The sequence below is a fragment of the Danio rerio genome, chromosome 5 (assembly GCF_052040795.2).
Source record: "Danio rerio strain M-AB ecotype USA chromosome 5, GRCz13ab, whole genome shotgun sequence".
In the NCBI taxonomy this organism is placed as follows: Eukaryota; Metazoa; Chordata; class Actinopteri; order Cypriniformes; family Danionidae; genus Danio; species Danio rerio.
The window spans coordinates 77,402,452-77,425,851 of NC_141025.1; the positions used below are offsets into that span (position 1 = coordinate 77,402,452).

The 23,400-nt window shown below is 34.2% G+C and overlaps 1 protein-coding gene across 21 annotated transcripts in view; it reads left to right on the forward strand.

Moving 5' to 3' along the window:
* The window catches only part of rgs3a (regulator of G protein signaling 3a), a 180,498-nt gene that overhangs the window by 70,512 nt on the left and 86,586 nt on the right, over positions 1-23,400 (forward strand). Inside the window, exon 1 of one of the 21 annotated variants that reach the window (XM_087251726.1) lies at positions 10,388-10,801. In XM_087251726.1, coding sequence (XP_087107852.1) covers positions 10,751-10,801 — 51 coding nt within the window. In that variant the 5' untranslated portion in view covers positions 10,388-10,750. 21 annotated transcript variants of the gene reach the window in all.

The window sequence follows — 23,400 nt, forward strand, 5'->3', positions numbered from 1 at the left end:
CAATAAAGTGAAGGATTTTGGACACATTTTGAAAGCAGATTTGATTACAGTACATGGCAGATGGAGCGGTGCTATTGGGGAAAAGGTTGTGGGACTGTAATAGTTACGTTACATTTTTAATATAATTATGATGAAAATTTCTGAAATGTAAAGTGTACACTGTAAAAAAATCCATAAAATTTACAGTAAAAAATGCAGCTGTATCCACAGCTGTATACACTTAACTTAAGTACTACAAAACTTAGCTTAAATTAACTTGACTTTTCTTGACTCGACTTGACTTTTCTTGACTTGGCTTGGCTTGGCTTGACTGGACTTATTGACTTGATTTTTCTTGACATGACTCAACCTTTCTTGCCTTGACTTGACTTTTCTTGACTCGATTTGACTTTTCTTGACTCGACCTGACTCAACTCATCTTGACTCGACTTTTCTTGACTCAACTTACCTTGACTTGACTTTTCTTGATTGAACTCCCCTTGACTCGACTGTTCTTGACTCAACTTACCTTGACTTGAATTTTCTCGACTTGACTTTTCTTGACTCGACTTTTCTTGACTCGACTCAACTTACCTGGACTTGACTTTTCTTGACTTGGCTTGGCTTGACTTGACTTATTGACTTGACTTTTCTTGACTTGGCTTGGCATGACTTGACTTGACTTTTCTTGACTTGACTCAACTTTTCTTGACTTTAACTTGACTTGACTCAACTTACCTTGACTTGAACTTTCTCGACTTGACTTGACTTTTCTTGACTCGACTCAACTCACCTTGACTTGACTTTTCTTGACTTGACTTGACTTTTCTTGACTCGACTCAACTCACCTTGACTTGACTTTTCTTGACTCGACTCAACTTACCTTGACTTGACTTTTCTTGACTCGACTCAACTCACCTTGACTTGACTTTTCTTGACTCGACTCAACTTACCTTGACTTGAACTTTCTCGACTTGACCTGACATTTCTTGACTCGACTTGATTTTCTTGACTCTACTCAGTTTAACTTGACTTGACTTTTTTTGTCTCGAGCTGACTTGAGTTGATGTTTCTTGACTTGACTTTTCTTGACTTTTCTTTGACTTGACTTGACTGGGCCCTCGACTGTTCTTGACTCGATTTGACTTGACTCTGCTTGACTTTTCTTGACCAACTTGACTCAATTTAACTTAATTTGACTTAACTTTTCTTGACTCTACTCGACTTGACTTTTCTTGACTTAACTTGACTTGACCTGACTTGACTTAAATTGACTTGACTCTATTTGACTCGACCTGACTTGACTTTTCTTGAGTCAACTTAACTTCGCTGCAATACGAATATTGCACAGTGAGATAACAATAATTATTCAATAGTTCCTGCCACTCCACAGTAGAATAACTTCTCAATATTCATTTAGAAATAATATGAATTTCATTATATTTTCACAGTAATGAAATGAAATTGACTCAATAAATGAAAGTGATAATCCAACAATAAAGCATCTGATAATAGTGATGTGGATATGTTTGCACTTAAATCACATTAATAGACATAACAATATAGATCACCTTAAAGCAAGCAGAGCTAGTCTCATGCTAACACCTACTGTAAGTGTGTACAGTACATATTTTAAAGTTTAATATGTTGTTTTAGTGTTTAATGAAGCATGGCGGTCTCTCGCTGAACGTGTTACAGCATGAGGTCATGAATTATTCATATGATCGCTGTAGTCTGTGTGACATGAGCAGTTTTCAGGGATTATAGAAACATTGTTTTGTGCAGTCGTTGTTGTGAATCTGCTGGAAGAGGCTAAAAATAAACGCCTGACCACTCAACGGTTCTTGCGTCACACTGGACACTCAGGGACTATCTTTACCTCACACTAGTGTGTGTGCATTGACACACAATGTCTATCATTAGTGCGTGTGTCTTTATGTGTGTGAGTGTTTAAGATGGGAAAGCAATTTGTAACCAGTATGTGAGCAGAAATACGTGACTTTCAGGGCTTTGATTAACAAATGAACCAATAAAGTCCAATAAAGGCTTTCAGGGTTTTGATTAAAAAATCAAGTCTGTTAATAAGCCCGTTGAATGAAAAAATTATATATATATTTTAAATGTAAATATTGATGTTATCATTCAATGCATTTGCCAACACAAAAATCTTTAAAGGTGCAGAAGGTGATCATCTTCAGAAATGTGTTTTGTTGTGCTGGTTGAAAGTCTCTTCACATTCCTATAGTAATGGTTAAAGTAAATGATCTAAATGTGTTTATATGTATTTTTTTTATTTTCGGGAAGGTATAAAACTAAAAAATGTTTATCCAATTAAATATTGTCGGGCCGACATCTCCCAAAATTCTGATAAGTAGCCCAAACTGTCTGCCAGCAAATGTAGATTTGTATAGCAGCACATCTCTGTTCATGCATATCTGATATTAGCGCGTGCACGCCTGCATGTGCGCCATGCTTTCATGTGCACACAAGACAGTAAAAATGAATCATTTTAAAATCCTGAATCAATATTGGAGTTACTTTTGCTGCTGGAAGAAGGACGACACCATGAGTGAAGTATTTCTGTTAGACAGGCAATGTTATGCTTTCAAAACTATTGTAGTCATGCAGAGCATGTAGACTGTGTTGTTATGAATGGGTTATATGCACAGAAGTGTTGTTCAGCCACTGAAATCTTCCTGCAATAGATTGATGTGACTATTTTCAGTTTCATAAGGTCTTTTTACAGCATTGATAATGTCGATTTTATTTAGTTTAACGACAAAACATCAGTAAGTAGTGCTGTTCCACTTAGCCTGCTTTACTGAGCTGAACTTGGTGTTATATTCACATTGGTTTATTTGTGAACAATGACAGCCTGTGACGGGCTCTCGATATTGTTTACCGCAACTCTGAGATAGCATGTAAGTGTGGCTTTGTAATAAGTGTATGATCAGACACTAACTACATTTCTAACTGGCGAATGACATAAACTAGTGGGTTGTCTTTTTGTATTCATATACAGTTGAAGTCAGAATTATTAGCCCCTCTGTTTATTTTTAAACAGGACCCGGAGGACCCGGTTTCCATCACATTTCCAAAGAGATGCGGTACAGGAGAATTGGGTCAGCTTAAATTGTGTGAATGAATTGTGTATGGATGTTTTCCAGTGATGGGTTGCATCTGGCTGTTAGCCAATGATGTCTGCGGTTGGCATTAAAAGCAGTGTGGTGTACGGTAAATTTTAAGTTTTCCATTTGCGGATTTGGCATCCTACCGCACAACACGACATGTTTGCTATTGCAAACGGTCGGTTTTTGCAACCGGTATGTAAGGCAAGGCAAGGCAAGTTTATTTATATGGCACATTTCATACACAGGGGCAATTCAAAGTGCTTTACATAACAGGAATAAAAGAGACAAGTGTAAGAAAATAAAAACAAATAATACGAATTGTAAAAATAAGAATAAAAAATAGATAAAACAGATAAATATGTGTTTAGATAGGTTATAAGATAATGAAAATAATGTATAAGGTTGTGTGACGTCATGTGTGACGTAGGTTTATATATATTTAGACCTATTAGACCTTGTTGTGTGTATTGCCCATACCTTCCAACATTTGGATCATAAAATCCGGGAGATTTTATTTGGGGTTTGTGCTGTGGCGTAGCGGATGGGCCCGCAGGGTACGCACCGCGGGGGGGCCCCACGATAGAGGTCTGCATTATTATTACGAAATTTCCGAATAAATCGCGGGAGTGGTCGGTAACGGGTTTAATTTGGGACGGGAGCGGGCTGTCTAGCAATATTGCGGATATTGCTATGCGAATGAGAGAGAGAGAGCTTTGCCTGTGTTTGTGCTTGGTGCTTGTGTGTGTGTATGTTAGTGCGCGCGCGTGTGAATGAGAAAGAGAGAGAGTTTTGCCTGTGTGTCTGCTTGGTGCTTGTGTGTGTGTGTATGTTTATACAGACAGCTTGGCTGTCTGGACTGTATAGCTGGGTGATTTTCGTTTTTGTTCTCAATGATTGAAAATCTGGCAACCGCAATAATCAAACTCTTGGTAACAACTGTGGTCGGAACCAAAGTTCACAGGTCTGTGTTCTCTGAACTTCTCTCAAGCGGTGGACTTCTTTATTCTGATTGCTTGCCGCCAAACCGCGTCAAAGCTCATACCATAAAGTTGACTTGATAATAACTCTCCTCGACGCCCACACAGGAGGAGACGCGCCGCGCTGTTCCTCGCCGCCGGTTCTCATTAAAAATGAATGACTTCTGGCTACTTTGAGGCTCTCGCCGCTTTCGGTTTGTGATTGCTCCTCAGTTTGGGAAGGCTTCCCCACGTTGTGGCTCCACCCTGCCCCCTTTCCCGCTCCTCAGTTTGTGAACGCTCCTCAGTTTGTGATCGCTCCTCAGTGTGTGATCGCTCCTCAGTTTGTGAACGCTCCTCAGTGTGTGATCGCTCCTCAGTTTGTGATCGCTCCTCAGTGTGTGAACGCTCCTCAGTGTGTGATCGCTCCTCAGTTTGTGATCGCTCCTCAGTTTGTGATCGCTCCTCAGTTTGTGATCGCTCCTCAGTGTGTGAACGCTCCTCAGTTTGTGATCGCTCCTCAGTTTGTGATCGCTCCTCAGTGTGAACGCTCCTCAGTTTGTGAACGCTCCTCAGTTTGTGATCGCTCCTCAGTTTGTGATCGCTCCTCAGTGTGTGAACGCTCCTCAGTGTGTGAACGCTCCTCAGTTTGTGAACGCTCCTCAGTTTGTGAACGCTCCTCAGTTTGTGATCGCTCCTCAGTTTGTGATCGCTCCTCAGTGTGTGAACGCTCCTCAGTGTGTGAACGCTCCTCAGTTTGTGATCGCTCCTCAGTTTGTGATCGCTCCTCAGTGTGTGAACGCTCCTCAGTTTGTGAACGCTCCTCAGTTTGTGATCGCTCCTCAGTTTGTGATCGCTCCTCAGTTTGTGATCGCTCCTCAGTTTGTGATCGCTCCTCAGTTTGTGATCGCTCCTCAGTTTGTGAACGCTCCTCAGTGTGTGAACGCTCCTCAGTGTGTGAACGCTCCTCAGTGTGTGAACGCTCCTCAGTGTGTGAACGCTCCTCAGTGTGTGAACGCTCCTCAGTGTGTGAACGCTCCTCAGTTTGTGAACGCTCCTCAGTTTGTGATCGCTCCTCAGTTTGTGATCGCTCCTCAGTTTGTGAAGGCTTTCCCGCGTTGTGGCTCCACCCCGCCCCGTTTCCCGCTCCTCAGTTTGTGAACGCTCCTCAGTTTGTGAAGGCTTTCCTGTTTTGTTGCTCCACCCCGCCTCCCTTCCCCGCTCCTCAATTTGTGATCGCTTCCCCACGTTGCCCTCCCCCCTCAACTAGGGACCCCGTCAGTGATCCCTGCAGGGGGGCCTCCGCATTTTGCGCTACGCCACTGGGTTTGGGGGGGTGGAATTTCGGGAGTTTTCCGGGAGAAAGAAAAATACGGGAGATGGGCGGGAGATGGGTCTGAAATACAGGAGACTCCCGGGTAAAACGAGAGTGTTGGCAGGTATGGTATTGCCTCTTCCTGTTGAATTGCTGAATGCCTCCTCAGCTGTAAGTCACTTTGTATAAAAGCGTCTACTAAATGAAAAGTTGTAAATCTAAAACTTGAGAAATTGAGTAGATGAACATGAAGTAAACTGTAAATATTCTCATGCATTATAAAAGATATATACGATCCCTTTAAGTATGTCCTGCTGTCTGCCATATAAATGCTAATAAGCAGTCAGTCTTCCCAAATGAGCTGACACGGCAAACATCGACTAAAGTTTTCCTTTGATTCATAATGTCACTCAATCAATTACCTTGTCAGGCTCTGAGCGGGAATAATCAGCCCATGATGGATCTTGCTTGGTTGTCTTTAAAGAGAGGACAATGCTTTCACTATTTATAACTCCAATGTTATGTCAGTCCTGGCAGATGTGCTTTATGGTAATTAAAAGGGTCCTGAGACCGTCTCATTTATTGCTCTCTGATGAATGCGTTTATTCCAGAGGACGATCTATGAGACTTTAATGACACCGATGCGCATCCGTGACTCCATTTATATCCGATGATGAGTACATGCAGTTTTGTCAGACAGTGTAGTATTATTATACACAAGCACTGTATGGCATCGATTTGCTGGGTTTTTCACATGCAAAGGTGCTGTAGTGTTTGTTATTTTATTGTAGTATACACTCGCTGGCCAATTTATTAGGTACACCTTGCAACTGTCCTATAATTTCTCCTATCATATATATTCAACAGGGAGCTGGAAACCCTGAATATATTTACTGAATAGGAATGAGATTTTATGCATGCTCATGATAATCGTCAGCAAGTGTCATTCGCTCAGTGATGTCTTTTTAAGTGCAAAGGTGACGTTTCTTGATGTCTTTGTTATGAGATCTTGGCATTACCAATACAACATCGTCATGAGGCCATTATAATTGTGTCATGAATATTTTTTCTGATCCCTTTTTTAGTGGAAAAAATAAAAAATAAAATTAAATTGTATTTATTTTAATTTCTCATTAAAACTTTTCAAATAATATTATAAGTGTGATTAGATTAATGAAATGTTTTATGATTTATGCCATTTTAATTGTGTCATGAATATATTCATATGGTACATTTTTAAGTGGAACAAATTATATTCAATTCAATTCAATTCAATTAATTTATTATTAAAAGTGTCAGTAATTGTTCAAATAATACATTTTATGGCAGATTTATGATTTATGCTATTATTATATTATTTTGTCATTAATATTTTTCTAATCACTTTTTTCAGTGGAACAAATTAAATTAAATTATTTATTTGTTTAAATTAAATTTCTCATTAGTGTTTTTTAAAGATATATGGTTTATGCCATTATAATTGTCATGAATATTTTTCTCAATTAATGTAAGTAATTTAATTTAATTTAATTTAATTTAATTTAATTTAATTTAATTTAATTTAATTTAATTTAATTTAATTTAATTTAATTTAATTTAATTTAATTTATCATTAAAATGTTTTTACTTTTTTGATCAGATTTATTATTTATGCAATTATAATTGTATCATTAATATTTTTTTTCAGTGGAACAAATTAAATTAAAATAAATGAAATAAAATATTCTAATTAAAAGTGTAAATACTTTTTGAAATATTTTTATAACAGCAGATTGATATTTCATTTCATTCATTCATGTTTTAATGAACTACTTTTTTACTACTGTTTTGATTCAGTTGGCTTTTTCAAAAGGTTTACGTATATCCTATTGATTTCTTTTCTTTTTCTCATAGTCTTTGCAGCTTCAGCTTTTTTTAAGTGTCGAAAATAGATGCTCTAGAAGTGCACTGCAAAAAAAATGATTGTTTTAGAGACTTTGTTTTTTTTTCCAAATATGAAAAGAATTCTTAAATCAAGAAGCGCTTTCTTGACAAGAAAAATATTGTCTTTTTTCAGAAATAATGTCAAAATTAAGTCAGTTTTTCCTTAAAACAAGCAAAATAATCTGCCAATGGAGAAAGCAAAATAATCTTATTTCAAAGCGAAAACAGTTTTATTTTTGCTTCCCCCATTGGCAGATTATTTGGCTTGTTTTAAGGAAAGAATCACTTAAGTTTGAGTCATTACTTCTGAAAATAAAACAATATTAGTCTAGAAAAAGCTTCTTGGTTTAAAAATTAAGATATTTCTTCCATAAACAAGACAAAAACTCAAAGTGAGAAAATAAATCTTTGCACTGTATACATTATTCACCGGCAGCCAATTAAGACTACAAGCTCCCATCATGCAAATGCATTATAAAGCGATGTTGATTTGTGCATGAGTAAGAGCGCAATTACTTTGACTGATTGTTGGAGAGCTGATGCAGGACAGAAGGTTTCACATGGACTTAATTCAGGCGGTCATTATTGCTGAATGTAAACTATAATCGCAGATGCAGCATGTCTGTCTGGAGTTCTCAAGGTAAAAAGTTTACAACATGAAGAGCTCACCAAAGTAATGCGCCATGATGTGGGCTGATGAAGTGTGTGTGTATGTGTGTGTGTGTGGGACGGAGATCTCCCTGATCTGCTGTGCATGTGTGACATGTGCCTGTTTCTTTTGCGAGCCTTTGATTCACGACTCGACCGCTTCTAAAAATAACAGCAGGCAGAGCGGGACAGCGGCCTGTCTCCAGAGACACACACACATGCATGCACACAGGCATGCGCACACAGACACACACATGCCCACACGCACATTTTTTTTTGTTTTATCCTAAAATATTGAATGTTGCATGTTCTGTTTATCATTAATAATAATTATTAATTTATCCTAAAAAGAGGATTGGTAAATGTACTGTTTATTATTATTGTTTATATGAAAATGTTAATTAGTAAATATACTGTTTGTTAATATTTATTATTATTGTTTTGTCCAAAAATGTTGATCGGTAAATATACTGTTTATTATTATTGTTTATATGAAAATGTTAATTAGTAAATATACTGTTTGTTATTATTGTTTATATGAAAATGTTAATTAGTAAATATACTGTTTGTTAATATTTATTATTATTGTTTTGTCCAAAAACGTTGATCGGTAAATATACTGTTTATTATTATCATCATTTATTTTTATTGTTTTATCCTAAAATGTCGAATGTTAAAAATGCTGTTTATTATTGTTTTTTTATCACAACTGCCTCAAGAGAACTTAATTTGGAAAATTAAAAAACACAACTTTATATCATGTAAAAGTTTACTTTGAAAACACACTCATTAAAAACTTTCAAAATATGTTAATTTTGACTTTTACCTTTTAGTAAAGAATCCAGCATTTAACACTTGTCTACATTACACACACACACACACACACACACACACACACACACACACACACACACACACACACACACACACACACACACACACACACAGACACACACACACACACACACACACACACACACACACACACACACACACACACACACACACACACACACATATATATTATACAGTACGTCAACCACAGAGCACTATATTTTCACCAATTTCATTTCATTTCCACACTAACAGAACTATAAAATGAAAATAAAAAGGGAATTCTGGATTGGACTATACAAAATAAATATAATAACTAGCACAAACAAACAAACAAACCAACAAATAAATACATAAACAAACAAAACAAACAAACAAAAATACTTACACACAAATACATAAATACACAAATGAACGAACAAATGCATAAACAAACCAATAAATACATACACAAACAAACAAACAAACAAACAAACAAACAAACAAATACACAAACAAACAAAAAAAACACAAACAATCAAACAAATAGACAAACAAACAAATAAATACACAAACAAACAAACAAATAAATACACAAACAAACATACAAATACACAAACAAACAAAAAAATAAATACACAAACAAACAAACAAATACATAAATACACAAACAAAGAAACAGACAGACAAACAATTAAACAAACAAATACATAAACAAACTAATAAATAAATGCACAAACAGATACATAAATACACATACTGTAGAAACAGACAGACAAACAAATGAACAAACAAATACACAAACTAATACTTAAACAAACAAGCAAACAAACAAATAAACAAATACACAAATAAACAAACAAACAGACAAAAATACAAACAATAAATACATAAATACACAAACAAAGAAACAGATAGACAAACAAATGAACAAAAATACATAAACAAACTAATAAATAAATACACAAATAAACAAACAAACAAACAAATAAATAAATACACAAATAAACAAACAAATAAAGATATAAACAAACAAACAGACCGAAAAAATACAAACAAACAAACAAACAAATACATAAATACACAAACAAATAAACACACAAACAAACAAATAAATAAAAACACAAACAAAGAAACAGACAGACAAACCAACAAATAAATAAATAAATAAATACACAAACAAATACATAAATACACACACAAAGAAACAGACAGACAGACAAACAAACAAATAAATAAATACACAAACAAATACATAAATACACAAACAAAGAAACAGACAGACAAACAAATAAACAAACAAATAAATAAATACACAAACAAACAAATAAAAAATCTATCATGTTTTTCCTGTTCGTATAAATTAGTTTGACCAAAATGCAGACACACACACACACACACACACACACATTGTAAAAATACTGATTATTAGCATGAATTAATATTGTTTTATTTAACATTTTTATTGTTAAATACACTGTTTATTCTCTTTTATTATTTAAAAAAACTTTTTTTACTACTATTTACTGTGTTTGCTTTGTTTTTTTTTTATATAAATTTTTTTTGTAATGAATATTTAATATTTTTATTTAAATAGTTTTTTGGAACATATTTTATTTAAATGAGAGAGAGAGAGGGAGGGAGAGAGAGAGAGAGAGAAAGAGAGACATGGGCAGTGTCTCTCTCTCCAGTCATTTTGTTCAGTAGCTCCCGTCGCGCCTCAGAGCAGCTGCTAACACACACACACACACACACACACACACACACACACACACACACACACACACACACACACACACACACACACACATGCACTGGAACTCGCACTGAAAGCGTGGAGAGAGTGAGACGAATCCACAGAGAGAGGGAGGGAGGGAGAGAGAGAGAGAGAAAGCAGGTAGAGAAACACAGACGCAAAAAGGGGAACTTGCATCGGTGGGCAGAAGTAGAGAAAAAGGCGTCTGGACATTATTGAGGATCGGCTCATGAGAGAAGGATCGAGACGCGTCCACAGCCAACACATGCCTGTTTTTAAGGTACACCTGCTTTACTGCTGTGGGACCAGAACTCGTGTGTGTGTGTGTGTGTGTGTGTGTGTGTGTGTGTGTGTGTGTGTGTGTGTGTGTGTGTGTGTGTGTGTGTGTGTGTGTGTGTGTGTGTGTGTGTGCAAATTAGGAACATGTTTCAAAATCTTGCTGTTTGTATCTGCTTTATTTTATGTACTGTGTTGGATGACATTGACATTCATGCAGTTTTACTTAACATCAAGATTTCAACTGCATAATAAATGTTTTGTTACACTGTACAATAAGGTTGTTTATTTAATGCATTTACTAACGTGAACTAGCAATGAACTATACATTTATATCAGTATTTGCTCATGTTAGTTAATGAAAATACAGTTGCTTAATTTCAGTGTCGCATTAACTCTCATATTAACTGTCTGCTAACACTTTAGTTTGGTTGGAATAAAAACAGATTTGTTTGTTTGTTTTTTGCTTATTCATTCGTTCTTTAACTTATTTATTTGGCTGGAATTAGAACAAATTTAATTAATTATTTATTTATTTAGCTGGTATAAAAGCAGATGTATTTATTTAGTTGAAATATTTATTTATTTAGCTGGAATAAAAGCAGATTTATTAATTTATTTAGTTGAAATATGTATTTATTTATTTCATTAGCTGGAATAAAAGCAGATTTATTAATTTATTTAGTTGAAATATGTATTTATTTATTTTAGCTGGAATAAAAGCAGATTTGTCTTTATTTTATTAGCTGGAATAAAAGCACATTTATTTATTTATTTAATAGCTGGAATAAAATCTGATTTATTTATTTATTTATTTATTTTATTAGCTAGAATGAAAGCACGTTTATTTATTTATTTATTTATTTTATTAGCTGGAATAAAAGCACATTTATTTATTTATTTAATAGCTGGAATCAAAGCACATTTATTTATTTAATAGCTGGAATAAAATCTGATTTATTTATTTATTTATTTTATTACCTGGAATAAAAGCACATTTATTTATTTATTTTATTAGCTGGATTAAAAGCACATTTATTTATTTATTTATTTTATTATCCGGAATAAAAGCACATTTATTTATTTATTAGCTGAAATAAAAGCACATTTATATATTTATTTATTTATTTATTAGCTGAAATAAAAGCACATTTATTTATTTATTTAATAGCTGTAATAAAATCTGATTTATTTATTTATTTATTTATTTATCTTATTAGCTGGAATAAAAGCACATTTATGTATTTGTTTATTTATTTATTTTATTAGCTGGAATAAAAGCACATTTGTTTATTTGTTTAATAGCTGGAATCAAAGCACATTTATTTAATAGCTGCAATCAAAGCAGAATTATTTATTTAATATCTGTAATAAAATCTGATTTATTTATTTATTTATTTATTTTATTAGCTGGAATAAAATTACATTTATTTATTTATTTTATTAGCAGGAATAAAAACACATTTATTTATTTATTTATTAGCTGGAATAAAAGCAAATTTTATTTATTTATTTATTTGTTTGTTTATTTTATTAGCTGGAATAAAAGCACATTTATTTATTTATTTATTTATTTATTTTATTAACTGGAATAAAAGCACATTTATTTATTTATTTATTTATTTATTTGTTTGTTTGTTTGTTTGTTTGTTTGTTTGTTTGTTTAATACCTGAAATAAAAGCACATTTTATTTATTTATTTATTTATTTATTTATTTATTTATTTATTTATTTATTTATTTATTTATTTATTTGTTTATTTTATTAGCTGGAATAAAAGCACATTTATTTATTTATTTATTTGTTTATTTGTTTGTTTGTTTGTTTGTTTAATACCTGGAATCAAAGCACATTTATTTATTTAGTTATAATAAAAACACATTTATTTATTTATTTAATAACTGGAATAAAAGCAATCAATATCCATCCATCCATCCATCCATTTATTTTATTTTACGTTTTAATTATAATAATTTTTACATACTTTTTACATAATTTTACAAGTAGGATAAAACTTTTAAAAGTAATACATTACAGTCATTAGCATAACTCTTTAAATAAACAAAATGCAAAAATATCATAGCATATTATTTGATGTAGACCACACGGTGGCTCAGCGGTTAGCACTTGCCTCACAGCAAGTATGTCGCTGGTTCGAGCCCCAACTGGGTCAGTTGGTATTTCTGTGTGGAGTTTGCATGTTCTCCCTGAGTTGGCGTGGGTTTCCTCCGGGTGCCCTGGTTTCCCCCACATTCCAAACACATGCGCTATAGGGGAATTGAACAAACTTTTTAAGTTAAATTTAAATTTTAATTTTTCATGTTCCTTATTTTATGCAGATGTTTGTGTATGGACGATACATATTTTGTGGATATTTTCTTTTTCAAAGGCTATATTTCATGAAGAATGAAGAACACTGTATCTGTACGCTGTTCATATTTTATGCCTTTGTGTGTGTGTGTGTGTGTGTGTGTGTGTGTGTTTTATTGGTTATAAATGGAGTTTGCTGAGATAAGCAAGTGGTAAATTGTTGGAATTACTTGCACTCGTTTTCACAGAACAAAACGTACTGAGAGAAATGTGAGTTAAGTGATGATAGATTGCTTTATGACGTTTATATGAGCGGGCAGCCAATGAGATGTACATTTCCCACAAAGCTCACGCAGACTGTAGTACACTGTAAATTACATTTTAAAAATACTTTTTGCTGCTTGTTCAAACTATTTCTATAAAATAAGCTGGAACAACACAATTCTTGAGTTTTCTTGGGATAACTTAACTGTTTTACGTTCAATCCACTTAAATTTGTAAAAACCCAATTCCTTCATGTTGTCCCAACACAAATCGATTAAGTTAACTTAACACATTTAAGTATTGAATAGAAAACAATTAAGTTGTCCCCCAAACAACTCAAGAATTGTGTTGTTTCTGCTCATTTTAAGTAAGTAGTCTGAACAAGCAGCAAAAAATACACATTTTTGAGTGTACACTGTGACTGTACGAGACAGACGTGACACTGCTGATAGTGTGCAGGAAACCAGCTTTAACACATCATTTCTCAATACACTGAACAAATGATGTCTGCAAAATTGCTGCAGACAATTTATATGGGTTGAATTTAAACAAATTAAATGTGTTAATGTTTAAGTTAAACCTAATTTAATTTAAATTTGGTTGTTTAAATTTGTTTAAATTGACTGTGTGCAGCTTTACTCTCTGAAAAAACTCATCCTGTGGGATTTATAAGCTTTTTGAGAAATGAGGACGTCACCAGTGTCCCCATATTTCACCTCCATTTTGTAATACCTGTGTCATACCCATGTCATTATACAGATTTGTGTCCTGATATGTCACAAAAACAAGTACACACACACACACACACACACACGCACGCACACACACACACACACGCAATAACACTCCATTTTAACATTTACTCTCCTAATCCAGTCAGGGCTAATAACACAGGTGGTCAAACAAAGGTAAGTGGACACCACGCAGGAGTGTAAAAGTGTGTGTGTGTGTTTCGTTTACTCTGTTTGTGTTTGCGAGAGAAATTAGATTGTCATGCTTTACTTTTTTTAGTAGCGCTTAAATAAGTTTGGTGCTTGTTTACCACTCAAGCATCAGCTTTTGAGGCCATTTTGAGAAGCACAAACAGAGCAGATTGGACACTGTGTGTGTGTGTGTGTGTGTGTGTGTGTGTGTGTGTGTGTGTGTTTGGCGGACGTTAATGACTGTGTATTCGCTCGGACATAGAAGTCCAGCCAAGTGGCATGATGTCTTGAGTGAGGCTGTGGTGAGCGATCAGCACTTAATGGTGTGTTTGTGAAAGACACACTCATAACTCTCTCTCTCTCTCTCTCTCTCTCTCTCTCTCTCTCTCATGATGTGTTTATGTGAAGTGGGTGTCGCCCGTCCTCGCTCTAGACTTCTCCTGTCTCATAATAGTCTTTCTTGCACTTCTTGCTATCTTGTAAACTGGAATCTGCATACACTTAAACTCTTCACTGACACACACACACACACTCGCGCAGATGCACATGTGATCGGGGGGGGGATTCAGGTCTGATTCTCCTGTTCGTCCTGATGGTGAGTGTGTGTGTTGATGGTACCATTCTGTCATTTCTGTCTGTTGTGTGTTTCATATTACAGTGTGTGTGTGTGTGTGTGTGTGTGTGTGTTTGCTGCTGCTGTTGTGTAAGGAAAATGTTTCTAGTTTGCTTATTCAAAAGGCATCAACTTCATAGTTGTTGGTATTTAAATCGAAACTGGCGAGACAGTAACTCATTGTTTTTGAGACTGACTGAAGACGCTGTATAATGTATCTGTAATGAATATTATTAAGCGTTTTGAGTTTATTTACGGTTGTGATTTGCGTTATGGGATGTTGATCTGTGCTCTGTTGACTTTTAATGTTGAAAATTCAACTCTACAGTTTAATAAAGTGACTTTTACTCACATTTCAGTAGTTTGAAATAATATAACGCATAAGAAATAATCATATATAGTGTGTAAAATAACAGAAAATGCACTGGCAGTTTATTACAAGCGGTTTGTAGCATAATATACAACACCAACCCAGACAGTTTAGCTCTTTAATAGAAATGTTCATAATAGTCACTTTTTCACCACTCAAAAATTTGGGGTCGTTTTTTGTCATGTTTTTATTTTTTTATTTTTTATTATTCTGTTTATCAAGGCAACATTTATTATATGTAAAAAAAATAATTTGTAAATATTTATTTATTAAAAATTTATTTATTACTTATTGTATGTATTTTCAAATGAAATTATTACTCCAGTCATTATTGCTTTTATTACTATTACCATTAATAACAATAACAAAAAATAATGATAATAATAATAATAATAATGATAATAATAATAATAATAATAATAATAATGATAATACTAATAATACTAATAATAATAATAATAATTATTATTATTATTAATATTATTGGAGCAATTTCTGAAAGATCATGTGACTCTGAAGACTGGAGTATTGAAGCTGAAATTTCATCTTTAAATCACTGGAATAAATGAATAAGTTATTTTATAGTGCAATAACATTTCACAATTTCACAATTTCTACTGTATTTCTGATTAAATAAATTCAACCTTGGTGAGCAGGAAAAGCTTATTTTAAAAACGTTTAAAAATCACACTTACCCCAAACTTTTGACTGGTAGTGTGTGTGTGTGTGTGTGTACAGTTGAGGTCAGCATTATTAGCCCCTTCAAATTTTTAGCCCTCTTGTTTATTTTATTCCACATTTTCTGTTTAACGGAGAGTAGATTTTTTCAACACATTTCTAATCATAATAGTGTTAATAACTCATCTCTAATAACTGATTTATTTTATCTTTGCCATGATGACAGTAAATAATATTAGACTAGATATTAATCAAGACACTTCAACACAGCTTTAAGTGACATTTAAAGACTTAACTAAGTTAATTAGGTTAACTAGGCAGGTTAGGGTAATTAGGCAAGTTATTGTATAACGATGGTTTGTTCTGTAGACTATGGTAAAAATATAGCTTAAAGGGGCTATTTTGTCCTTAAAATGTGAAAAAAATTGCTTTTAATCTAGCTGATATAAAACAAATCTTTGTCCAGAAGAAAAAATATTATCAGACATACTGTGAACATTTCCTGAATTTGTTCAACATCATTTGGGAAATATTTAAAAAAGAAAGAAATCAAAGGGGGTCTAATAATTCTGACTTCAAATGTATATCTATATATATGTTTATGTTTTTTTCTTTTACAATTTCTTCTGTAATTTAACTGTAAAATTATCCGTTTTTTACCATAAACTTATTATTATTTTTCTATTATTTTTTATAATTCTCTTGCTTTCACAGTGATTTTTTGTTCTTACAGTTTTAATAGTAAAGCTATCCAGTTTTTTTTACTGTAAATTTATTTATTTTTTTACAGTTAAAACAGTAAAATTATCTTGTCAATTTTATGTTTTTCTTTTGCATTTTCCACTTTATTTTAACAGTAAAATGATCCATTTTTACAGTAATATTTTGAACATTTTTGTGCAGTTTCTACTTTATTTTAACAGTAAAATTATTATTTTTACAGTTAATTTTCTTTTGCAGTTTCTAATGTTTTTTAACAGTATAATTAGCCATATTTTACCCTAAGTTGTATGTTTTTTATTATTATTATTTTTTACAGTTTCTACTGTGTTTTAACAGTAAGATTTTTTACTGTTTTATTTTTTTACTGTGGCGAATCAGTAGGTCGTGCTGTCGCCTCACAGCAAGAAGGTCGCTGGTTTGAGTCTCGGCTCAGTTGGCGTTTCTGTGTGGAGTTTGCATGTTCTCCCTGCATTCGCGTGGGTTTCCTCCGGGTGCTCCGGTTTACAGTCCAAAGACATGCGGTACAGGTGAATTGGGTAGGCTAAATTGTCCGTAGTGTGTGTGTTTGAATGTGTGTGGGTGTTTCCCAGAGATGGGTTGTGGCTGGAAGGGCATCCGCTGCGTAAACACTTTCTGGATAAGTTGGCGGTTCATTCTGCTGTGGCGACCCCGGATTAATAAAGGGACTAAGCCGACAGCAAAAGAATGCATTTTTACCGTAAATTTAATGGATTTTACCGTAAATTTATATGTCTGGCACAAAACAAGAGTTTTAAACTGAGTACATAAAAAAAAGGATTACAACAGATTTTTTAAGGCATTCAGAAACTTTGTTTACTGATACAGAGCATATACACCGGTCATAGAGTGACTTTACAACTGAAGGTCTTTTTCAAGCTCAAACGCAACATTGCAAACAAATAAAGGAAGTTGAATGCATAAAATGACCCTTTTAATCAGGTCAGATCAACATGCCTCATCGTGCTGCTCCACCTATGAGTTGAGACATTTGATTTCCCCTTTTTTCATGACTCTTTCAGACCTGGCAACCATAACCGTGTTTGTTTGTGGTGGACAGGTATTGGAAACGAGGCTTCCCTGCAGCGGCCATGTTAATGACTGCAGCGGGCGTCTTTATTGGGCCCAATGACTTTATGATGGTTTGTGTGACCTTAATCAAGTATTGTGTGTCCCTGACCTTCAGTGTTTGATTAATTTTACCTCCGTGCCCTTCCCTCTCTCGGTCTCTATCTGAGAGAGGGGGAATATATTGGGCTTCAGTAGAGGAAAGATTGTCTCTAATAGCTATAAAAATGCTGTTTTCTTCTCTGTTAAATACTGTATGGCCTTTACTGTGTTTTCTGCTCACTAAAAGTGACACAAACTGCCTGATTCTATTAAAACATCAGTCATAAAATGATTGCTGGCAGTTATGCAGCGCATTTCACTGATGTACATTTGTGGTTGTTCCTAGAATGAAGCAAAAAACACCTAGAAGCCTGTGTATGTCATGTGCTTTTGGTCACACTTTATTTTAAGGTACAATTCTCTCTATTAAGGTCGGCATGAGATTTAAGTTAAGATTGTCCTGTTTTCCCCGTCATGACATATCTAACTGGAAAGGTTTCTGAGATGAGGAAGAAATGTAGGGCGGTGCTGGATTTCTTTGAGAACGGATTGGATTGTTGGAATATGTGTTTTGCTAACAAAATGAAAGAAGATCTGAAAGCCAGTTTGCACTTATTTGTGAATCCCCATTAGCTCCCTCTAATGCAGAATGTTTTCAGATGGTTGATGATGACGACATAGCCCAGTCGCAAGGAACTGATATCCCAGCCCCTATTTACTGATAGCTCCGCCCCAATGGACTGATATCGCCGCCCCTATTTTCTGATAGCCCTGCCCTAATAGACTGATAGCCCCGCCCTTAAGGAATGAAAGCTCTTCCCTAAACCATTGATGGCCACATCCTAAAGCACTTATAGCAACACCCTAAATTACTGATAGCCCCGCCCCAAATTACTAACCCCACCCTAAAGGATTGATAGTCTCTCCCTAAAGCTGTGTTCACACTGGTTTTTCTCTCCATAGACTTCCATTCATAGGCATGTGAAACGCAAGCTAGTGCGACAAGTTTCGCCGTTCTCTGCATTGCAAAGTTCAAGCTTGGTGAACTCTGACCTGCAAAATCGCATCACTTGACTGCGTCAGACCAATCGAGGATCAAAACATGACCTTTCTGGACAGAACTTTTAAATATGGGCCAATCACTGGCTTTTTTTAATGTTTAACCATATTGTTTAATCCCGCCCCTTTTCACAGCGCCATACAAACTCTAGTGTAACCGCAGCTTAAATGACTGGTAGCCCTGCCCTAAAGCACTGATAGCCACACCCTAAAGGGCTGATAGCCACACCCTAAATGACTGTTAAGCCCATTATAAATTACTGATAGCCCCGCCCCAAATTACTGAGAGCCGTGCCTTTAAGAATTGATAGCCTAAATGAATGAAAACCCCGCCCTAAATTACTGATAGCTCCACCCTAAAGCATTTATAGTTCTATCCTAAATGAATGATAGCTCTGCACGAATGGAATGATAGCCCCACCCCAATAGACTGATAGCCCCACCCTAATAGACTGATAGCCCCACCCTAAAGGAATGAAAGCTCTTCCCTAAACCATTGATAGCCAAACCCTGAAGGATTTATAGCAACACTCTAAATTACTGATAGCCCCGCCCCAAATTACTAAGAGTCCCACCCTAAAGGATTAATAGTGTCTCCCTAAAGCTGCGGTCACACTGGTTTTTCTCTCCATAGACTTTCATTCATAGGCATGTGAATGCAGCAGATCGTAAAAGCAAGCTAGTGCGACAAGTTTCACCGTTGGCTGCATTGCAAAGTTCAAGCTTGGTGAACTCTGACCTGCAAAATCACATCACTTGACTGCGTGAGACCAATCGAGGATCAAAACATGACCTTTCTGGACAGAACTTTTAAATATGGGCCAATCACTGGCTTTTTTTAATGTTTAACCATATTGTTTAATCCCGCCCCTTTTCACAGCGCCATACAAACTCTAGTGTAACCGCAGCTTAAATGACTGGTAGCCCTGCCCTAAAGCACTGATAGCCACACCCTAAAGGGCTGATAGCCACACCCTAAATGACTGTTAAGCCCATTATAAATTACTGATAGCCCCGCCCCAAATTACTGAGAGCCGTGCCTTTAAGAATTGATAGCCTAAATGAATGAAAACCCCGCCCTAAATTACTGATAGCTCCACCCTAAAGCATTTATAGTTCTATCCTAAATGAATGATAGCTCTGCACGAATGGAATGATAGCCCCACCCCAATAGACTGATAGCCCCACCCTAATAGACTGATAGCCCCACCCTAAAGGAATGAAAGCTCTTCCCTAAACCATTGATAGCCAAACCCTGAAGGATTTATAGCAACACTCTAAATTACTGATAGCCCCGCCCCAAATTACTAAGAGTCCCACCCTAAAGGATTAATAGTGTCTCCCTAAAGCTGCGGTCACACTGGTTTTTCTCTCCATAGACTTTCATTCATAGGCATGTGAATGCAGCAGATCGTAAAAGCAAGCTAGTGCGACAAGTTTCACCGTTGGCTGCATTGCAAAGTTCAAGCTTGGTGAACTCTGACCTGCAAAATCACATCACTTGACTGCGTGAGACCAATCGAGGATCAAAACATGACCTTTCTGGACAGAACTTTTAAATATGGGCCAATCACTGGCTTTTTTAAATGTTTAACCATCTTGTTTAATCCCGCCCCTTTTCACAGTGCCATACAAACTCTAGTATAACCGCAGCTTAAATGACTGGTAGCCCTGCCCTAAAGCACTGATAGCCACACCCTAAAGGGCTGATAGCCACACCCTAAATGACTGTTAAGCCCATTATAAATTACTTATAGCCCCGCCCCAAATTACTGAGAGCCGTGCCCTTAAGAATTGATAGCCTAAATGACTGAAAACCCCGCCCTAAATTACTGATAGCTCCACCCTAAAGCACTCATAGTTCCATCCTAAATGAATGATAGCTCTGCACGAATGGAATGATAGCCCCACCTCAAAGGACTGATAGCCCCTCCCTTGAGAATTGATGGCACCGCCCTAAAAGAATGATGGGTAATTTGCTAATTTGATCAGTAATTTGCTACTTATTTATAAAACAAACAAAAAACACAAATGGAAGAAATATGAATTTAAAATATAAAAAAATAAAAAAATAAATAAAAATAATAAAATACAACAAACAAACAAATGACTAGTAGCCCTGCACTAAAGCACTGATAGCCACACCCTAAAAGGCTGATAGCCACACCCTAAATGACTGTTAAGTTCATTATAAATTACTGATAGGCCAGCCCCAAATTACTGAGAGCCACACCCTCAAGGATTGATAGCCCATCCCTAAATGACTGGTAGCCCCGCCTTAAAGGTTTGATAGCCCCACCCTAAATGACTGATAGCTCCACCCTAAAGCACTCATAGTTCCATCCTAAACAAATGATCGCTCCACACAAATGGAATGACAGCCCCACCCCAAAGGACTGATAGCCCCTCCCTTAAAAACTGATGGCACCGCCCTAAAAAAATGATAGGAAATTTGTTCATTTGATCAGTAATTTGCTACTTATTTATAAATAATGAATAAATAAATAAAATAAATAAATAAATAGAAAAAAACATTTAAAAAATGAAAAAAATAAATTAAAATAAAATAATTAAAACTGAAAAAAATCTAAATTAAAAATAAGAATAAATAATAAAATAAAACAAACAGACAAACAAGTGGAAAAAAATATAGTTTAGAAATATTAATAAAAATAATAATTAAATAAATAAAAATAAAATACAACAAACAAACAAACAATCAAATAAATAAAATAAATATAAAATTATAAATAAATATAATTAAATTTAAATAAAACTAAAACATTCAAACAAACAAATGATTAAGTTAAATAAATATCATTTAAGTATATGAATAAAATAAAATATAGTAAAATGAATAAATCTGTGCAATCTGTTACACATTTCCTTAGAGTGTGTTCTTCCGTTTGTACCTACTGTATGGTCTCAGTGGTTTCTCCGGCTCCTCCTGCTAGCGGGTGTGCTAATGCTCTGCTGTTGTTTTGGTGTGCAGGACACGTCTCCTCTCCATGTGTCTGCTGTGTGCTGTTTTGCCCCCAGTCCATTCAGTTACGCCTTTAATCTGCAGTTTCTAATGCTGTACTGATGCCTCTGTAAAGAGCCGTCTCTCCCACTGATTTCCCTCATTCCGAGAGCACAGACACACCGGGAAAACAGCCAATTAACTCCAGTGTCCCATTGATTTATCAATCATCCCCACATTAATGCTCACTAACATTATTCTTCACTCGATTCCTGGTAACCAAATCCTTCAAGACTGTTTTTTTTTTAGTGTGTGTTTGTGTCGGGATAGCGTGATTTGATTTTCTGTTAGTTCAAATATTTAATTGAGGTTTATATATATATATATATATATATATATATATATATATATATATATATATATATATATATATATATATATATATATATACATACACAGTTGAAGTTTTGCAGACGATTTTGCGATTAAAAATATATATAGAGTTGAAGTCAGAATTATTATTATTATTATTAATAATAATAATTATTATTCTTTTTAAAAATATTTCCCAAATGATGTTTAGCAGAGCAAGGAAATTTTCACAGCATGTCTGATCATATTTTTTCTTCTAGAAAAAGTCTGATTTGTTTTATTTTGGCTAGAATAAAAGCAGTTTTTTATTTTTTAAACACCATTTTGAGGTCAATAATAATAGCTCCTTTAAGCTATATTTATTTTAATAGTCTACAGAACAAACCATCATTATACATTAACTTGCCTAATTACCCTAACCTGCCTAGTTAACTTAATTAACCTAGTTAAGCCTGTACAGCCTTTAAGCTGTATAGAAGTGTCTTGAAAAATATCTAGTCATATATTATTTTTTGTCATCATGGCAAAGATAAAATAAATCAGTTATTAGAGATGAGTTATTAATTCTATTATGTTTAGAAATGTGTTGAAGAAATCTGATCTCTGTTATATAAATATAAATATACATTTTCTCCAATATATGAATGCCTTTGTGTATTTATATATGCATGATAAGTATTGACAGTACACACACTTAAATTGTCAAAACAAACATTTATTTTGAATGCAATTAATCTTGATTGCTTTTTGCCCAATACTAATTAAAATATTGCTGTATAAAATGTTTTTTTTTAAATGTAGACAGTATAAATTAGACATTTAATTGTATGAATTTAATCAGTTTTTTATTTAATAATAGAAATGCATTTAATTAGCATTTTTTATTTAATAATTTTGCATTTATTCAACCTTTTGTCTATTTAATATTAATGCATTTAATTAGCTTTTTGTTTATTTAATAATATTGCATTTGATCAACTTTTTTTTTAATAATAATGCATTTAATCAACTTTTTTAAGCTTTTTAATTTAATAATAATGCATTTAATTAGCTTTTTTTATTTAATAATAATGCATTTAATCAGCTTTTTTATTTAATAATAATGTGTTTAATTAGCTTTTTTTATTTAATAATAATGCATTTAATTAGCTTTTTGTTTATTTAATAACATTGCATTTAATAAACTTTTTTATTTAATAAT